At 38.2% G+C, this 19,629-nt stretch overlaps 1 protein-coding gene across 1 annotated transcript in view; it reads right to left on the bottom strand.

Moving 5' to 3' along the window:
• Positions 1-160: 160 nt before the first annotated feature.
• Positions 161-19,629, bottom strand: part of LOC136157377 (phospholipid-transporting ATPase ABCA3-like) — a 270,924-nt gene continuing 251,455 nt past the window's right edge. The window contains exons 27-31 of the mRNA XM_065919286.1: positions 8,557-8,744; positions 7,533-7,703; positions 6,883-7,073; positions 752-825; positions 161-384 (exon numbers count right to left, since the gene is read on the bottom strand). Coding sequence (XP_065775358.1) covers positions 250-384; positions 752-825; positions 6,883-7,073; positions 7,533-7,703; positions 8,557-8,744 — 759 coding nt within the window. The 3' untranslated portion in view covers positions 161-249. The remainder of the gene's footprint in view (positions 385-751; positions 826-6,882; positions 7,074-7,532; positions 7,704-8,556; positions 8,745-19,629) is intronic.

Raw genomic sequence — 19,629 nt, 5'->3', positions numbered from 1 at the left:
ACTCTGATAAATGATGTTGTTTCATATTTCTAGGAGAGAAAATAGAAATTTCACTAAATATCTTTTGATTTGCACATGCTGGAATCACAAGTCACTATGAAGAAGGAACATATGTTTCCTTTGAAGGACTCTTTATTACATAAATATATTTATACCAAGATATACACTCACAGGGATGCCCTTCTCTGTATCCAAGTATAGTAGAGAGTAGTCTAAGGAACACGTAGGATCACTAGTTGCAAGTGAGTCTCAGGATGCTTTTTTCTCAGCTTCTGGGTTCTGCTGGCCGGCAAAAGTCAGGAAGACTTCTTCCAGAGTTATCTGACTGATGGAATAGTCTTCTAAATTGAATTCTTCTTTAGCTTCCTCCAAAATACCAAACATCTTTAACAGTAACAACATAAAGTACAGTTAACATTGCAGTCCTCCTTTCTAGCCCACAACCCAGACGAGCCTCTCCTACACTTCCTCCAACTGCTGCCAAGTTAATGGTGGAGGACAAAAGATACAAAAGGTGGGGATGAGAATTTGAGAAGAAGCAGGTCTCTGTCCCCATTCTCTTGATGGATATAGACAAAAAGTGGGACTTAAAGGTGGAAATCTGACTTAATTAAAATTAATTCCTTGGACCATTGAAAGTAAGCTCAAGTCTCTGCTCCTCCTATAGCCCATTTCATAAGACTAAATCCCAAATGCTTTAGTGCTCTCTTAACATATAATAATATCAGAAGGGCATGGTTTCTACATTCACCTCTCCCCAGCTATTGTTCTTGCTGGGAACATAGTAGTTAATGATCCCTTGATTCTCATCTTTTAATTCACTACCTAAGAAAGAAAAGATAGGATTAGATACATAATTTTGCATATTACTTTTTAAATGTCAAAATACTGATACATCAGCTTAATTATATGTGTAACAGAGGGGTAAATAGATATGGCTAGTAAAAAAGACATATAACCCAAAAGTCTACCTCTTCAGTATACATGATACAGTTCATTTCTTCAGTAGATTTATTCCTGGTGTAGTAGGCTTTGTTTTATGGGTTTATAGGAATTATTGAGGACAGACTTACAGGCACAAAATGTTGTCAACTCACATGTCTAAAGGATGAAACTTGAGCCTTCTAAAATTCTAATGCTGTAAGATGTAATTTCTAAACATAGGGCTGAGAATATAAATGGGTGGGATTTTCATTCTGGCTTTATGAACATGTATGAATGTACAGCGTGTTTCCTGGGGAAGAGAGAAGAGGCTTTCTTTCTTTCTTTTCTTTTCTTTTTTTTTTTTTTGAGAAGAGGTTTTCTTGCTATTCTCATGATCCTATGCTAGGTTAAAGAGGAAATCATACATATAAACCAACAAAGTCAGGCTGTATGTTCTTTTTCAAGTGAATAAGAATCCTCTGGTGCAAATTGGGGGAAGAAGTGGTATACTTTCCAGATTTAGAACAGACATATTTGTTTATGCTTATCATAGTATTTTGTAAATTATTACAATTTAGAGGAGGCTGGTGGGCTGCCGCCTATGGGGTCGCACAGAGTCAAACATGACTAAAGTGACTTAGCTGCAGCAACAGCAAATTAATTGAGATTTTAAATATTTTAAAATATGTTAATATAATCAAACTACGAAGCCATTAGACTGAGGTGGCTCTAATCCCTTGACAGTCTATGTAAGGAAATAAAAACCTAAGCCAGAGCAAATGTACTTGAATCTGAGGAAATCGACCCTAAGAACAGCCAATCACAAAGAGCCAACTACATTTCCCCAAATAAGGCGACTGCTTAAGCTCTAGCAAATCAAATATCTCCTTTCTTTTCCCTGTGTCTTCTCTATAAACATCTCTCCCCTAATTCCTGTCTGTGGAGACCACCTAACCACCTTTGGTTTGGTAATGCCCAATTAGAATCAGTGTACACTCTGATAAACTCTTGAAAATTTTTGATATACATCAGATGAGTAGTTCTGACATCAAAGTGAAAGTGAAAAAAGTGAAAATGTTAGTTGCTCAGACATGTCTGATTTTTTGTGACCCCTCAAATTGTAGCCTGCCGGGCTCCTCTATCCATGGAATTCTCCAGGCAAGAATACTGGAATGAGTTGCCATTCTCTTCTCCAGGGGATCTTCCTGACACAGGGATCAGTCTGGGTCTCTTGCATTTGCAGGCAGATTCTTTACTCTCTGAGCCACCAGGGAAGTAAACTGGGATCCAAAAGGATGCCCAATGGCTCTATGAGCAAAGTGCAACCAGATGTAAGCTTTCACTGAGCCCATTGTTTTCACACTTTCTCACTGCACCTGAAGGTCTTAAGTAAGTCCCTCTCGGATATCTGAGCTCCTAGCTTTTCTGTCAAGTGCTCTGTAACATGATTTGAGGTTTTTTTTTTTTTTTAACCTGACTGGGTATGGAGTTGAACTGGGTCTGACTTAAACTTCATTAGCTCTCTGTCTACAACCAAACTGGATTCAGAGTCAGACTAGGTCCAAATTAAACTGGACTGGGTTCAGTGTGAGGCCTCTAGAAAACATTTTCTTAATGAAAGGAAAGAAGAAAATTACTTCCTCCATATTCAGAGAGTTTGGAACTCCAGCTGACTACAATGGACACAATTTATGGGTCCGTGTGTTTTTATCCATTTGACTAATGTCTGTCTTTTGATTGGAGAGTTTAATAAACTTTAAATGGGCTTCATCTTTTCCTGGGCTTCATCTGAAGGATAGCTCTTCCAGTTATATTATTGTTGGTTGACATTTTTTCTTTCAATATTTTGAATATATATTTTCAATTTCTCTTGGCTTGAAAATTTTCTGCTGATAGGTTTATGAGGTTCCCTTGTTTGACAAATTACTTTTCTCCTGCTTTTGTCTTTGACTTTTGACAAGTTTATTACAGTATGCTTTAGCCCCTTTCTGGTTCAACTATTTGGAGTTCTTTGGGCTTCATGAATCTGAAAATCCATATCGCTCCCAAAGTTTGGGAACTTTTCAGCTATTATTTCTTTAAATAGACCTTCAGTCCTTTTCTCTTCTCCTTCTGGGATTTCCATAAAATATAAATTGTTTCTGTTATGGTGCCCTGTAAATTTTGTCAGCTTTCTTCATCTTTTAATCACTCTTCATTCTTTTTGCATCTCTGATTGGGTAATTTCAAATGACCTATCTCATAGTTCACTAATTCTTTCTTCTGACTGGTTGAATCTGCTGAATTTTTCAGTTTAGTCATATTTTCAGTTCTAGGATGTCACTCTGGGCTTTTTTATGGTGCCTGTTTTTTTTTTTTGTTGTTGTTGTTATTGTATTTTTCATTTTCTTTTTGCATTGTACAACTAGTTTCATTTGGTTGTCTTTCTGTGTGTTCATATAGTTCATTAAATATCTTTAAAAGGATTGTTGTAAATTCCTTGCCAGACAGCCCACAGATCTCCATTTCTTTAAGGAGTTTCATTAGTTTCTTTGGGTAGTGTTATATATACCTGACTCTCTGTGGTCCTTGATTCCTTGAGCTTGTATCCACTTTTGATAAGTAGTCTTCTCTTGTCGAGTTTACAGACCCACTTCAGCAGGGACACACCTTCACTCATCAGCTCAGCTAGAGGTTTGGACTGTTTGTGTGGCAGCATCCAGGGGCAGGCAGTCTTGCTAACAGGTCTTGGCTTGGGCAAGTACACTGCTTGTGATCTGAGGTTGAGGGTGGGTGGGTGGGCAGGGCTGCTGTCTGATTTCTGTGGCTGAACTGACCTTCCAGCTGAGCTGTTCAAGCATAGTGACTGGATAGGCTCCCTGGATGGACAAGACTCATGACTATAGGCTACTACTTCACAGTCTAGTGGTGACATTAACTGAGATCTGTAATCACCTCTGGCCTGTTGAGGTACAGGCTGTGCTCTAGGGGAGGGTAAGACCACTCTTTGACTCCATGATTGGGCAAGGCTGGACACAATTGCTCTTGGGGAAGGGGTTCATATTGTGCTCCTTGACTGGATGGTGCCAATTTCTGGTCTCTATGTTCAGGTGGGACCACAGACAGGGCTTTATCTTTAGATGAGGCCTCAGGCTGTGCTCATGATTATACTGGAAAGTTAACTGCACTCAAATTTGGGTAGGACTGCAGGCTAGCCTTCACAATCTAGTAGGCTGTTGGTTGTGCTTCATTGCTGGCTAAGGTTACAGGCTGGGCTACTTTGAAGAGGGCTGCCAGTTATATTCCACAGTTGTATGGGCTCGAGACTGTACTTTGTGGTCAGACAGGGTGACTGTCTTCAAGTCTTCTGTCTTCAAGTCAGGCCCTAGGCTATGCTCCATGAGTGGGCAGTCACTGACTGGATTTTTTGCACAAGCAAATCCATATGCTGTGTTCTGCAATTGAGCAAAGCTATAATTCTGGGCTCTGCAGGTGGGCAATATCATAGGCTAGATTCCAAGGCCATCCAAGGCCATCCTGGTGATGTAGGGCCAGAGGCTATACTTAACAGTTGGGCAAGACTGTTGGTTTGGCTCCCAACCAAGCATGTCTGTAGAATGGGCTTAACAGATGCTCAAATTCACTGGCCAGGCTTCTTGGTCAGGTGGGTTGGAAGCTATATTCAGAAGTTGGGTAGAGCTGTGAATTTGCTTCTCTTCCTAGACAAGGCCATGGAACAGGCTCCATAGCTGATAGGGTTTGTTGGCTGGGGACACAAATCAGGCAGACCTGCCCTTTGAGCTCTTTGGTCACTTTGGTCAGATAAGGCCAAAGTGCAGCCATAGGTTGGGTTCCATGGTTCTTCCTAAATTTTCTGGCCAGGCTTACTGGTTGGAGGAAACTAGAGGCTATACTCAGCAGATGGTCAGGGGCTTTGAATCTACTTCTCTAGTCAGCAGGGCTATAGAATGACTCTACACCTGATACAGCTAATTGGCTAGGGACTCAAATCTGGTAGAAGTAACCTCCAAGCTCTCACACTGGACATGGCCACCAATTCAGCTTTGCAGATGAACAGAGCCATTGGCCTGGAACTCTACTCCAATGCTGTTGCAAGGAAGAATGTGGTTTCGCTAAGATCTGAGTGGTCAGTGCTTGAAGCACCAGCCCTCTTCTCTGTCTTTATATATTTTCCAGTGGTAAAGTCTCACAGGTTCACCCAGTGATTCTTGAGAGTTAAGACCCAAGTGGGCCTCCGAAGAAGCATTCTGCAACACTGGGGGACCTGATAAACACCACTGATTCTCTTTTCCCAAGTGGATAAACTGCAGGTCTAAGGGAGGGCTGATACAGTCAGTGTATAGCTCCTCTTACCCTTCTCATATTTCTCTTGGTTTCTACTGCTCAGGAGGTTGCTTCAACCTTACCTCCATGTTCTGGGATTTTCATAATGGTGTCTTATCTACAGATAGTTACTACTTGGTCTTCTTATGAATATGATCTTCCCAACTGATGTTGGGAATGACCTACGCTGCCATCTTTATATCACTATTTTCTATTGCTTGGAAGATAAACTTCCAACTCCTCAGCCTGACACACAATGGGGATGTCTGTGACATCTTGCTCAGCGTAGCAGAATGGAAACTAAGATGAAAAAGCAGAATTAATAAAAGTCTTACCATGTTTCTTCTTCATATTTAGGAGGGAAAGATAAGAGATAGAAAGAAATAATTGCTGTCTCTGGCATTGTACCATATAGTCAAAGAAGTGCTTATTGAATATAGCATGAAGAAGTGTTATTCTTGCAAAGAGAAAAAAGTTTAGCAGTTCTTGTTTGAATTCAGTTTCATATCTTGATTGGGACAGCAAAAGACCACAGTTATATTTTTCAGTGTGAAGTAAAAAACCTTAAAACTTTTCATGAGTGATATTATGGAAAGAATTGTGTCATTTCGCACCCCCCACTTCCACCCCCACCAAATTAATTTGCTGAAGCCCTAACCCCAATTGATTGTGTTTGGTCATATGTCCTTTAAGGAAGTAATTAATGATAAATGAGGTCATAAGGATCCACTATGACTGATGTCCTTATAAGAAGAGTAAAAGAGACACAGAAGTACAGAACAGACTTTTGAACTCTGGGGGAGAACGTGAGGGTGGGATGTTTTGAAAGAACAGCATGTATATTATCTATGGTGAAACGGACCACCAGCCCAGGTGGGATACATGAGTCAGGTGCTCGGGCCTGGTGCACTGGGAGGACCCTGAGGAGTCGGGTGGAGAGGGAGGTGGGAGGGGGGATCGGGATGGGGAATACGTGTAACTGTATGGCTGATTCATGTCAATGTATGACAAAACCCACTGAAATGTTGTAAAGTGATTGGCCTCCAACTAATAAAATAATATTTAAAAAAAAAAAAAAAAAAAAAGACACCAGGCATGGATACACACAGAAAAAAAAAAAGCTGTCTGATGACACAGTGAGAGGAGGCCATCTGTGAGCCAAAAAGAGAGGCCTCAGGAGAAACCAGATCTCCTGAAATCTTGATGCTGAACTTCTAATCTCAGAACTGTGAGAAAATATATTTCTGCCATTATGCCAGTCAGTCTATGGTATCTTATTATAGCAGTCCTAGTGGACTAATACAGATTATATTTACTAAAAATTAAGAATTATGTTCAAACATGATTTTAGGTATATAGGTCATATGGACAGCTCTAATGTCACAACTATCTTACTAGTTAATATACACCAAGATATTGGTGAATACTTCTATTCTTTGTGCAAACTACTTAGCACAACCAAACATAAAAAATTTAAAAGAACAGGCATTCCAAAAAATAATTCAACATGGAAAGGTAATTAATATCAATAATTCACAAGAAATAGTTATTGGAGATATGCAGCACATGGATGATGAGAACAATAAATATGATTTAACACATCTATATCAAAGCTAACCCAACCACCAAGTTTACCTGGGAAAGTTGTTTCCATAAAAGTTTTAAAATCCTCTAATTTGTTCTCTTCTTCATCAGTATTGATCTTGACTTTTAGGATGTAAACATTGCCAAATTTGTTCTTGAGATGCTGAGGGCTGCCTAGGCACATGAACTTTCCCTTCACCATGATGGCCAACTTAGTACAAAGAGCATCACATTCCTCCATACTAGTAGGACAAAACAACAAAATGATGTGAAGCTTTAAAAAATCTCTATCAGAAGATATTCTATAGTTCAAATATTCAGTATTTTGAGACCCACTTTGAAAAAGGAAGTTTCATCTGTCCCTCATCAACATCATGGCAAATGAAGATATTTTAAAATTCAAAGTAGTAAGATAATCTACAGGATATAATGTACAGCACATGGAATATAGCCAATATTTTTAATAACTTCAAATGGAGTATAATCTATAAAAATATTGAATCATTAAGTTGCACACTTGAAACTAATATAATATTTTAAATCAACTGCACTTTAATTTTTTAAAAAGTAGTAAAAGACCAGATCCTCAAATGGAACCGTTCCTGAACTTCCTGCCCTCTCATCTCAATGAAAACTCCTTCCCATAGGTCATACCATTATAACTCTTCTAACCCTTAACCAAGCCTCCCAGTCAGTCGCACCTGTGAGATGTTATGATGATTGCTTTGCCACTTTCACGTGTCTGTGTCACTGCATTCCAGAGAAGGCGCCGGGCTACTGGGTCCATACCAGTTGATGGCTCATCCAGGAAGACGACTGAGGGCTTTCCCATGAGGGCAATAGCAGTACTCAGTCTACGCTTGTTTCCTCCACTTCATAGTTAAGGAAGGAGAGAGAAAGCAGAAACAGAGATGGTATATGCGACAACAGTTTAATACATTAAAAACATATATGTAATATATATCCATTATTTACAGGAAACAATTAAATTATTTCCAAAATGCTGAGTCATAGGAAACATCCAAGATATTAAAAATGCTGATTGCGTATCATTCAACCAAGGCATTGGGCTTCAGATGTGGCACTAGTGATAAAGAACTGCTTGCCAATGCAGGAGATTTAAGAGACATGGGTTTGATTCCTGGGTCAGGAAAATCCTCTGGAGGAGGACATGGCAACCCACTCTAGTATTCTCGCCTGAAGAACCTCATTGACAGAGGAATCTGGTGGGCTACAGTCCATAGGGTAACGACGAGTAGGACACACATGCATGCAAACCAAGGCATCAGATCCAAATGCAAATATATAAATCAAGTCATTTTCATTTGAAATGTAGAAAGGTGACTTTTGTCTACCAGAGTTCCTTTAGATTCCCAGATATGTAAACAATATATTTACCAGGCCAATACAAAGAATTTTACATGGTCCTTGAGAGACAAAGAATAGAGAATAAGGGAGAGAGATGCTTTCATTTATAATTCAATGACTACATTTGCAATTGAACCAGGATTGTGTTTCATCTCTGCAAGGGAAAATTGTGATACTAATTAGGTCTGCTTTATTGCTGATATCCCAGTACTGGCAAGGCATTAGATTATTTCCCAGTCATTGCTTCTGTTTGTCAGTGGAACTCTGGCTAGATTGTGGGCACTGATTCCAAAGATCAGAATCAGTAGAAGGCTCCTCAATATTAGGTGAAAAGAGAGCATCAGTATGATATCTCACCTGTAAGTGTAAATATACTTGTCAGCATAGGATTCCAGATTCAGTGCTTGCATTGACTTCTTTATATAATTGTTAATTTTGGTCTCAGGAATCCCCCACAATCTGGCATACATGATCATTATTTCTCGAGCAGTCATGTAATCCAGTAAGGCATCAAACTGTGGGCAGTAACCAATTTTTGATCTTACCTAAAATAAAAGAACAACAATGGACATAAGTCGACTATATCTCACTGAGCATATAGTATACACAAATAACATAGAAGACCTGAAACTTTCCAGCCCATGCCTCTAAGAAGGTTATAAGCCAGAGTTTTAGTAAATAATTTCTTTCCCAGTGATTACAGAGTCATTGCTGTTATAATCTATTGTCATGTATTAAAATTAAAACTTTGACAACACTAAAAAGTAAAAGAGATCTAAATCAATTGTGATGTCCAGTGTTGATAACTGGATGGCTATTTTTGAACTTTGGTATCTTATTTTCTCTAATAAATCTTCATTAGTTTAGCCCCAAGAGATTTCAGGATTTCATAATCAAAGACTGCCATAGAAGGAGAGCCTGGGCAGTTATACCTAGGTTAGGCTCAGTGATATCCTACTTTTTGGTAGTGATGATAAATGGACTATAAGTGGGGTCCTCCATCTCTCTGTTATATGCAATATTAGTTTGTGAGAATCATCTAATGAGCAGAATTGGGATCCTAGCTCTTCTTTCAGTCATATATTAGTCATGAAAGAAGTCTGAACGTATTATAAAAATTTTATAATATTCAGAGAAAATATCTGACAACATGGAATTAAATTAAAAATCAATAATAAAGCAAATATTTTAGAAACTTCAATATTTTTCATATTTCAAAATCAATTTCTAAGACTACAGCCTTAATTCATGCGCTGAAAAGCTCAATGTGCCTTGCAAAATATTTTGAACCTATGGGATATAGGCCACTTTAAATAACAGAGTAACAAACGAGTTTAAGTTAATGATTAAACTATTAACATAATAACATATTTGTAAAAATCAGATTCAAAGGATTCTGGGAAGATAGCTGAGTAGGGAGCACCAAGAATTTATCTCTATCTAATAAAATTATTTTGGGACTCTATAGTCTACTGAAAGCTTGCAAATTCCTAGGGGAAGATTTGGACTGTAAATTGTGGTTAATTGCAGTCAATTTCAGTTGTTAGCATACTAACGTCTACCATCCTCCATCCCCACACCAAGTCACATTTGTGCATACATTCTTGAAGCAGCTTTTACACAGCTAGGGGGAGACAGGATGAGCAAACAAGATCCTGTCCTCCAAATAAAGGGCATCTGTGCTCTAACTGCTTATTGCTGCTTTTGATTGTACAGGTACAGACCAACAAGAAAGCATGAGCCACCTAAAAACAAATAATCAGGCACTATCCCTAAAAAAAAACAACAAAAAAACTGATGTAAATCTACTAGACAGATACTTTAAAGTGACTATCTTAAAGGTGTTCAAGGAATTAAAAAAAGATGTGGAGAAAGTCAAGAAAATTATTTATGAACAAAATGGAAGTATCAATAAAGAGACAGAAACTATAAAGATAAACTAAAATAAATTTTGGATTTGTTAAGTGCAACAACTAATTGAAATGAAAAATTCACTAAAAGGCTTCAAAGGCAGATTAGAGTAGGCAGAATAACCAGCAGACAAAGATATGACAATGGAACATGGAAAAGAAAGCAAAAAGAATTAAAGAACAGTAGATTGAGCCTAAGGGACATTTGAAGCCATTAAGTGGATGAACTTACGCACTGTAGGTGTCCTGAAGAAGAGAGTAAGAAAAGGACAGAGAGAATATTTGGGTAAATGATACTAAAACTGCTCACATTTGAATACAAACATCCAAGAAGATCAAAGATTCAAAGGAGATGAATTCAAAGAGAACCACACCAAGACACATTAAAATCAAGGCTTCCAAAACCATAGACAAAAAAAGAATCTTGAAACCTGTAAAAGAAATGAGACCAATCATATACATGGAATCTTCGATAAGATCATGAGCATATTTCCCATCAGAAATTTTGGAGGTCAGAAGGCAGTGGGCCAAAAGTACTCAAAGTGCTTTAAAAAAAAACTGTCAACAGAAATCCTATATCTGGCAAAACTGCCTTTCAAAAGTAAGGGAGAAATTAAGGCATTCACAGATTAATAAAGACTGAGGGAATTTGTTACTGTTAGATCTGCCCTCCAAGAAATGCTACAGGGAGTTTTGCAGGGTAAAATTAAAGGATACCAAGGTGCAACTCAAGGCAATATGAAAGAATAAATATTTCAATTAATGTAAATATATGAGCAATTACTATTGATAATAGCTAATATAACACAAATTTATAACTCATCTTTTTCTACATGATTTAAGAGGTCAATATATTTTTAAATTACTAGTCTAATAGCAATTATAACTGTAATTACAAAACTTTGTTTTGTAAATTCACATTTTATTTTCTGCATATCATTATAAAAGACTCTGGGTTGGAATGATCCCCTGAAGAAGGGCATGGTAACCCACTCCAGTATTCTTGCCTGGGCAATTCCATGGATAGAGGAGCCTGGTGGGCTATAGTCCATGGGGTCGCAAAGAGTCAGACACAACTGAAGCAACTTAGCATGCACACACATGAAAGACTAATTCATTGTTCATACAATGTATAAAGATATAATTTTGTGACATCAGCAAAAAATGGGTAGAGACAGAACTATAAAGAAGCAAAATAATTGTTATTGAAGTTATGCTGCTATAAATACAATTAGTGTTATAACTTTAGATGTTAAATATAATCAACACAGTAACCACAATGAAAAATAGCTATGTGAGTGAGCGAAGTCACTCAGTCGTGTCCGACTCTTTGCAACCCCATGGACTGTAGCTCACCAGGCTCCTCCGTCCATGGAATTTTCCAGGCAAGAGTACCGGAGTGGGTTGCCATTTCCTTCTCCAGGGGATCTTCCTGACACAGGGATCGAACCTGGGTCTCCCGCATTGCGGGCAGACGCTTTATCATCTGAGCCACCAGGGAAGCCCGAAAAATAGCTATAGAATATGCATAAAAGGATATAAGAAAGGAATTTAACTATGTTACTGCAAAAAATAAGCGGCTTAACACAAGAGAAGAACATAATGTAGGAAGTACAAAGAACAAAAAAGGAAGGATAAAAAAGCAATAAGGCATATATAAAACTAACAGCAAAATGTCAGAAATAAGTCATGTCTTACCAACAATTACTTTAAATGTATAAATTAAACTTTCCAATCCAAAAACAGAGATTGGCAAAATGGTTAAAAATCACAATCTAATTATATGTTGTTTTGTTATAAGAGACTCACTTTAAATCCAGGACACAAATACTAGAGTGAAGGGATGGAAAAAAGACATTCCATGTAAATAGTAACCAAAATATGGTGACCCAAGAAAGAGCAGATAAAACCAAGGAAGGTCTTGGAAGAATGGAAAAACCTCCCCCATGTTGTAACTATTAGTGGATTTTAAGTCCTTCTGATCAGTATAATCTATCTCCCCTCCTATCTCCCCATAGGGAGAAGGTATTTGCCTTACTCTTCTCCCCACCCAGTATACATGCCTCATCCAATCAGCAAATGACTCACAAGACCCTTATCCCATTCCTTGTACCCTCGGTATAAAAGTGGACTAAAGACCCCTGTTCAATGTCGGTTCTCCCTTGAGCTGGCCCACTGTTCTAACAGCGTCTCCCAATCTAATAAACTTTATTTCCCTCTCATTCTGTCTCACATCTGGAAATTCTTTTCCAACCTGTGCACAGAACATGACACAAAATAGCAGGGTAGTTATGCTTGTATCAGACAAAAGAGACTTAAAATATAAAAAAGATTACAAAATACAAAGGACATGATATATTTATAAGGGTTTCAGTGAAGCAAAAAATGTAATAATTATAAATAGCTATCACCTAACAATAGACCATAAAATATATTAAAAGTAAAACTGACAAAATTGAAGGGAGAAATAAACAGCTCTATAATAATAGTATTATATTTCAATATTACAGTATTGCACTCATTAATGGATAGAACGATGAGGTGGAATGTAAGTAAAGAAATAGAGGATATTAAAACACCACGAGTCAACTAGATTTAACAGACATATACAGAACATTCTAGATTTAACAGATTTACAGACACACACGCAACAACAGCATAGATATTGTTTTAACATTTACATGGGACATTTTCCATAATAGAAAATATATTAAGCCATGAATTATTTCCATAGATTCAAAATGACAGCCATGATTTTACCTTCTCAACCACAAGGAGATAAATTTAGAACTCAAAGTACTTTACTTTTGCAAGAGTAAAATGGAAAAATTCACTAATTTTTGGAAATTTAACAATACACTCTTTCATATGATAGATAAAAGAAGAAATCATGGAAGATGTTGAAAATACTTAGAGGTGAATTAAAATCAAAACAAAATATACCAAAACTTAAAGGATCCAGTTAAAGAATGCTACAGGATAAATTATAGCCTTGAACACTTACGTTAAACACCAAGAAAAATCCCAAATCCACAATTTAAATTTATAATCAAAGAAAATAGAACAAGGGTAAACTAAACACAAAACAAACAGAAGGAAGGAAGTAATAAAGATTAGAGCAGAAATAAATGCATAGACAACAGGAAAACAATAGAGAAAAATCAATGAAACCAGAATTTAATTACTTGAACAGTTCAACAAAATTAACAAACCTCTAGCTAAATAAACTGAAAAAAGAAAGAGGACTCAAATTACTAAAATCAAGAATAAAAGTGAGAATATTACTACAGAAGTAATTGCTGCTGCTGCTACTGCTAAGTCACTTCAGTCGTGTCCGAATCTGTGTGACCCCATAGACGGCAGCCCACCAGGCTCCCCTGTCCCTGGGATTCTCCAGGCAAGAAAACCGCTGGGTTGCCATTTGCTTCTCCAATGCATGAAAGTGAAAAGTGAAAGTAAAGTCGCTCAGTTGTGTCCGACTCTTAGTGACCGCATTGACTGCAGCACACCAGACTCCTCCGTCCATGGGATTTTCCAGGCAGGAGTACTGGAGTGGGGTGCCATCGCCTTCTCTGACAGAAGTAAAAAGAACTGTAAAAAGTCCTATGAAAGAAATGGAAGAAATGTACAAATAACTAGAAACAGAAAACCTACCAAAACTAAAGCCTAAAGAAATAGAAAATCTGAAAGCACTTATAACTAGTAGACTGAAAAGTAATTTTAAAAAATCTGACAAGAAAGCTTTAGACATAACAGCTTTACTGGCAAATACTACTGAGCATTTAAGGAAGAACAAGCATCAGCCCTCTCAAACTCTTCTAAAAATTGAAGAGAAGGGAACAGTTTCTAATTCTTTCTATACGATCAGCATTATCTTGATACTAAAACTAGGAAAAAATGACATATGGGGGGAAAAAAACTACAGACTTTACGAACTTTGACATAAAATTTTTTAACAAAAGAGTAGTGAATCAAGTTCACCAGCATATTAAAAGGATTATATACCATGACTGTGTGTGATAAGTCACTTCAGTCATGTCTGACTCTTTGCAACCCTATGGACTGTAGCCTGCCAGGCTACTCCATCTATGGGATTTTCCAGGCAACAATACTGGAGTGGGTTGACATGCCCTCCTCCAGGGGATCTTCCTAGCCCAGGGATCGAATGCACATCTCTTGTGTCTCCTGCATTGGCATGCAGGTTCTTTACCACTAGTACCACCTGGGAATGGAATCCCAGGACAAATTGAGAATAATCTCTGGAATGCAAGAATTATTCAATGTATTAACATCAATCAATGTAACTGGTCAAATTAATTTCAAGGCTATAATTTATCCTGTAGAATTCTTTAATTGGGTATTGTAATTTTTGAAATATTTTGTTTTGATTTTAATTCACCTCTAAATATTTTTCAACGTCCTCCATGATTTCTTCTTTTATTCATCATTTAAGAGAGTGTATTGTTTAATTTCCAAAAATTAGTGAATTTTTCTCTTTTACTCTTATAGAAGTAAGCTACTTTGAGTTCTAACTTTATCTCATTGTGGTTGAGATGGTAATTGGGATGATGTTTATCATTTTAAACCTTATGGAAACAATTCATGGCTTAATATATTTTCTATTCTGGAAAATGTCCCATGTGAATGTTAAAACAGTATCTATGCTGTTGGTCTTGTGTATTTGTTTGTATATATCTGCTAAATCTAGAGTGTTCTGTATATGTCTGTTAAATTTAGTTGGTTATTGTATTTTTAAGTCAGTGCTAAAAAGGATTTGACAAAATTCTACACTCTTTCATGATTCAAACAGCAAAACAGAAATAGAAGGAAACTGCCTCAGCATAATAAAACCATATGTGAAAAACTCACAACAAACACTCCGTAGTAAAAGGCTGAAAGTATTTCCTCTAAAATCAGGAATAAGACAAAGGTGCCCGTTGTCAACTCTCCTATTCAACACACAGTACAAGAGATCATATCGAAATCAATTAGGCAAGACAAAGGAAAAAAACCCATGTCAAAACAAAAGAAGTTAAAAAAAAATTAGGGGGTTCTTATATGTAGAAAACCCTAAAGATTTCACAAAAAAGCTATTAGAATAAATTAATTCAGCAAAATATCAAGAAGTTTTCATGCAAAAATGATTTGTATTTCTATATGACAGTTGGACTGTGAAGAAAGCTGAGCACCGAAAATTTGATGCTTTTGAACTGTGGTGTTGGAGAAGACTCTTGAGAGTCCATTGGACTGCAAGGAGATCCAACCAGTCCATCCTGAAGGAGATCAGTCCTGGGTGTTCATTCGAAGGACTGATGTTGAAGCTGAAACTCCAATACTTTGGCTACCTCATGCGAAGAGTTGACTCATTGGAAAAGACCCTGATGCTTGGAGGGATTGGGGGCAGGAGGAGAAGGGGACGACAGAGGATGAGATGCCTGGATGGCATCACTGACTCAATGGGCATGAGTTTGAGTAAACTCTGTGAGTTTGAGATGGACAGGGAGGTCTGGCGTGCTGCTATTCATGGGGTCGCAAAGAGTCGGACACGACTGAGCGACTGAACTGACTGAACTGATGATACCAATAAACAATTTGAAAGGAAATTACAAAGCAATTTTATTTATAGTAGCATCAAATAAAGTAGAATGCTTAGCAATTATCAAAGGTGGAGAAATTTTTGTACAGTGAAAAACAAACAGTTGCTGAAAGAAAGAAGGCAAAGATAAATAGAAGCAGTAAATGTTTGTGAATTGGAAGACTTAATACTGTTATGGAGTCAGTACTACCCAAAGTAATCTACAGATTTATACTATCTCTAATCAAAACCTCAAAGGATTTTCCCCCAGAAGTAGAAAAAAAAATTCACCCTAAAATTAAAATGGAAATTCACAGTTCGCTGAGTAAACAAAACAGTCCTGAAGAAGAACAAAGTTGGAGGATTTACACTTTTGATTTCAAAACTTACTAAAAATTTGCACTAATCAAAACATCACAGTGCTGCAGAAACATTGCATGACATATTCAAATTGCTGAAAAGATGAAAACCTGTAACCTGGGGGCACAGTTCTTAAAGGCATGAGCCCCCTCCCCTCTCTACTGGCTGAGAATTAAAGCCACCTTTCTCTTTCCTCCAAACTCTATTTCTGTATTTTTTTATTCAGCTTCAGTGGGCAGAGAAGGCCAAGATTTTGGCCAGCAAGAATTCTGGGGGCTCCTCCAGGATCTGAGGGCTTCCCAGGTGGTGCTAGTGGTAAAGAGCCTGCCTGCCAATGCAAGGGACTTAAGGAAGGCAGGTTAGATCCCTCAGTTGGGAAGATACCCTGGAGGAGGAAATGTCAATTCACTCCAGTGTTCTTGCCAGGAGAATCCCATGGACAGGCAAGCCTGGTGGACTAGAGTCCATAGGATCACAAAGAGTCAGCTGCGACTGAAGCAACTTAGCATGCACCAGGATCTGATCATGGGCAGGTGGCCCTGCAGGGGGTCGAAAGCTGGGTCAAAAACTCAGGATCTCTCCCTCCTTTGAAAGAGCAGAGGGTTGAGGACTTTTTCTGAGGTCACAGATTCCCTGCCATAGGGCCGTGCCCGGATCACACCCAACCCACCGACTTTACTGGGACTCCAGGCTGTAGAAGAGAATGGGAGTGAGTTTGCCCTTTGCAGCTGCCATGGTCTCTTTTGCCTTGAGGACACTTTTCTTCTCTTGTCTGTACCAACCTGAACTTCCACTCTGAGAAACACTAAATATTGGAGTATCAGAAAGAGGGCATCTAGAATAGCATGATACCCACTAGCATTTGGTAAATCCCCGAGGTGCACCTTGAGGCCTCTTGATGCTTTCCTTTTGGGGAACTAATGCAGTTCCATTTTGGGGGTTTCTCCCTGTGGAAGGGGAGCCCTGTTTGTAAGGTGCTGCTTTGGAGAATTGTCACAGGCTTAGTGGGACTTGGAAGTGACATTTGGGACAGACCTGTCATTTGGTTTTGGATTTCTGGGCATCTGTGTAATTTCCTTTTTTTTTTCCGATGACTTTCCACTAACATGGTTTGGTTTGGTTTGTCTACTTTGGTGTGTGCACACAGACTTCTGACACTAACTTCTCCAGCTAGAATGGGAAGCCCTTCCTATAAAGTTTCATCTCAGAGTCCCCTGAGGAAAATTCCTAGGTGACTAGCCGACCTATAATTATGCAAGTATTTACTTAATTGGAAGTTAAAGGTGATCACACAAAAAAGTTATTTTTTCCAGGTAGCTCTTTTTTTGTTGTTGTTGCATACATTATGTAATTAACTAAGGTGATGAGAAAATAAAAAAAAAAACCTGGCTTAGTAACTTTATACAAAGACCTCCTAGGGGGAAATTTATATTTCTCCATGTTTCTGAAATGTAAATCTTCTATCTGATCTTCCTAAATCATCCTATTGTGTGTTTGTTCATGTTATGCCTGTAAGAGGTCTTTTTATAATTTATTAGTGGCCAAATGATGGCTCCTTCTTTTTTTTTTCTTTCCATTTTATTTTATTTATTTATTTGTGTGGTTTTTGCCATACATTGACATGAATCAGCCATGGATTTACATGTGTTCCCCATCCCGATCCCCTCTCCCGCCTCCTTCCCCATCCCATCCCTCTGGGTCTTCCCAGTGCATCAGCCCTGAGCACTTGTCTCATGCATCCAACCTGGGCTGGTGATCTGTTTCACCCTTGATAGTATACTTGTTTCAATGTTCTTCTCTTAGAACCCCCCACCCTCGCCTTCTCCCACAGAGTCCAAAAGTCTGTTCAATACATCTGTGTCCCTTTTTCTGTTTTGCATATAGGGTTATCGTTACCATCTTTTTTCTTTTTTTTTCCCCCGTTTATTTTTATTAGTTGAAGGTTAATTAGTTTACAATATTGTAGTGGTTTTTGCCATACATTGACATGAATCAGCCATGGATTTACATGTATTGCCCAACCCGATCCCCTCTCCCACCTCCCTCCCCACCCCATCCTTCTGGGTCTTCCCAGTGCACCAGCCCCGAGCACTTGGCTCATGCATCCAACCTGGGCTGGTGGATGGTTTCACCCTTGATAATATGCATGTTTCGATGCTGTTCTCTCGAAACATCCCACCCTCGCCTTCTCCCACAGAGTCCAAAAGTCTGTTCTGTACAGCTGTGTCTCTTTTTCTGTTTTGCATATAGGGTTATCATTACCATCTTTCTAAATTCCATATATATGTGTTAGTATGCTGTAATGTTCTTTATCTTTCTGTCTTACTTCACTCTGTATAATGGGCTCCAGTTTCATCCATCTCATTAGAACTGATTCAAGTGAATTCTTTTTAACAGCTGAGTGATATTCCATGGTGTATATGTACTACAACTTCCTTATCCATTCATCTGCTGATGGACATCTAGGTTGCTTCCATGTCCTGGCTATTATAAACAGTGCTGCGATGAACATTGGGGTGCATATGTCTCTTTCAGATCTGGTTTCCTCGGTGTGTATGCCCAGAAGTGGGATTGCTGGGTCATATGGCAGTTCTATTTCCAGTTTTTTAAGGAATCTCCACACTGTTCTCTACAGTGGCTGTACTAGTTTGCATTCCCACCAACAGTGTAAGAGGGTTCACTTTTTTCCATACCCTCTCCAGCATGTATTGCTTGTAGACTTTTGGATAGCAAAAAGCTTTCTTAAATGAACAATGAAAACAAATAGAAGAAAAAATAGAATGAGAAAGACTAGAAATCACTTTAAGAAAATTAGAAACACCAAGGGAATATTTCATGCAAAGACAGGCTCAATAAAGGACAAAAAAAGCAAGGATGTAATGGAAGCAGAAGAGATTAAGAAATGGTGGCAAGAATATGCAGAACTGTACAAAAACAGCTCTTAATGACCCAGATAACCATGATGGTGTGGTCACTCATGTCAAGTCAGACATCTTGGAGTGTGAAGTCAAGTGCCTTAGGAAACATTACTATGAACAAAGCTAGTGGATATGATGGAATTCCAGATCAGTTATTACAAATCCTAAAAGATGATGCTGTTAAAGTGCCACATTCATTATGGCAGCAAACTTGTAAAATTCTGCACTGGCCACAGGAAGGGAAAAGGTCAGTTTTCATTCTAATACCAAAGAAAAGTAATGCCAAAGAAGGTTGAAATTGCTGTACAGTTGCACTCATTTCACATATTAGCAATATTATGCTGAAAATCTATCAAGCTCAGCTTCAGTAGTACATGAACAGAGAAATTCCTGATTTACAAGCTGGATTTAGAAAAGGTAGAGGAACCAGAGATCAAGTTGTATCATTGAAAAAGCAAGGGAATTCCAAAAAAAAATCTACTTTTGCTTCATTGACTACTCTAAAGCCTTTGACTATGTAGATCACAACAGACTATAGATTACTCTTAAAGAGGTAGGAGTACCAGTACATTACCTGCCTCCCTAGAAATCTGTATGCAGGACAATAAGCAACATGGAACATGAAACTGGACATGGAACAAAAGACTTGTTAAAATTTGGGAAAGGA

This window comes from Muntiacus reevesi, chromosome 2 (genome assembly GCF_963930625.1).
Source record: "Muntiacus reevesi chromosome 2, mMunRee1.1, whole genome shotgun sequence".
Taxonomy (NCBI): Eukaryota; Metazoa; Chordata; class Mammalia; order Artiodactyla; family Cervidae; genus Muntiacus; species Muntiacus reevesi.
The sequence above is the reverse complement of the archived record's forward strand: the minus strand, read 5'-3'. Positions and strand labels throughout refer to the sequence as shown.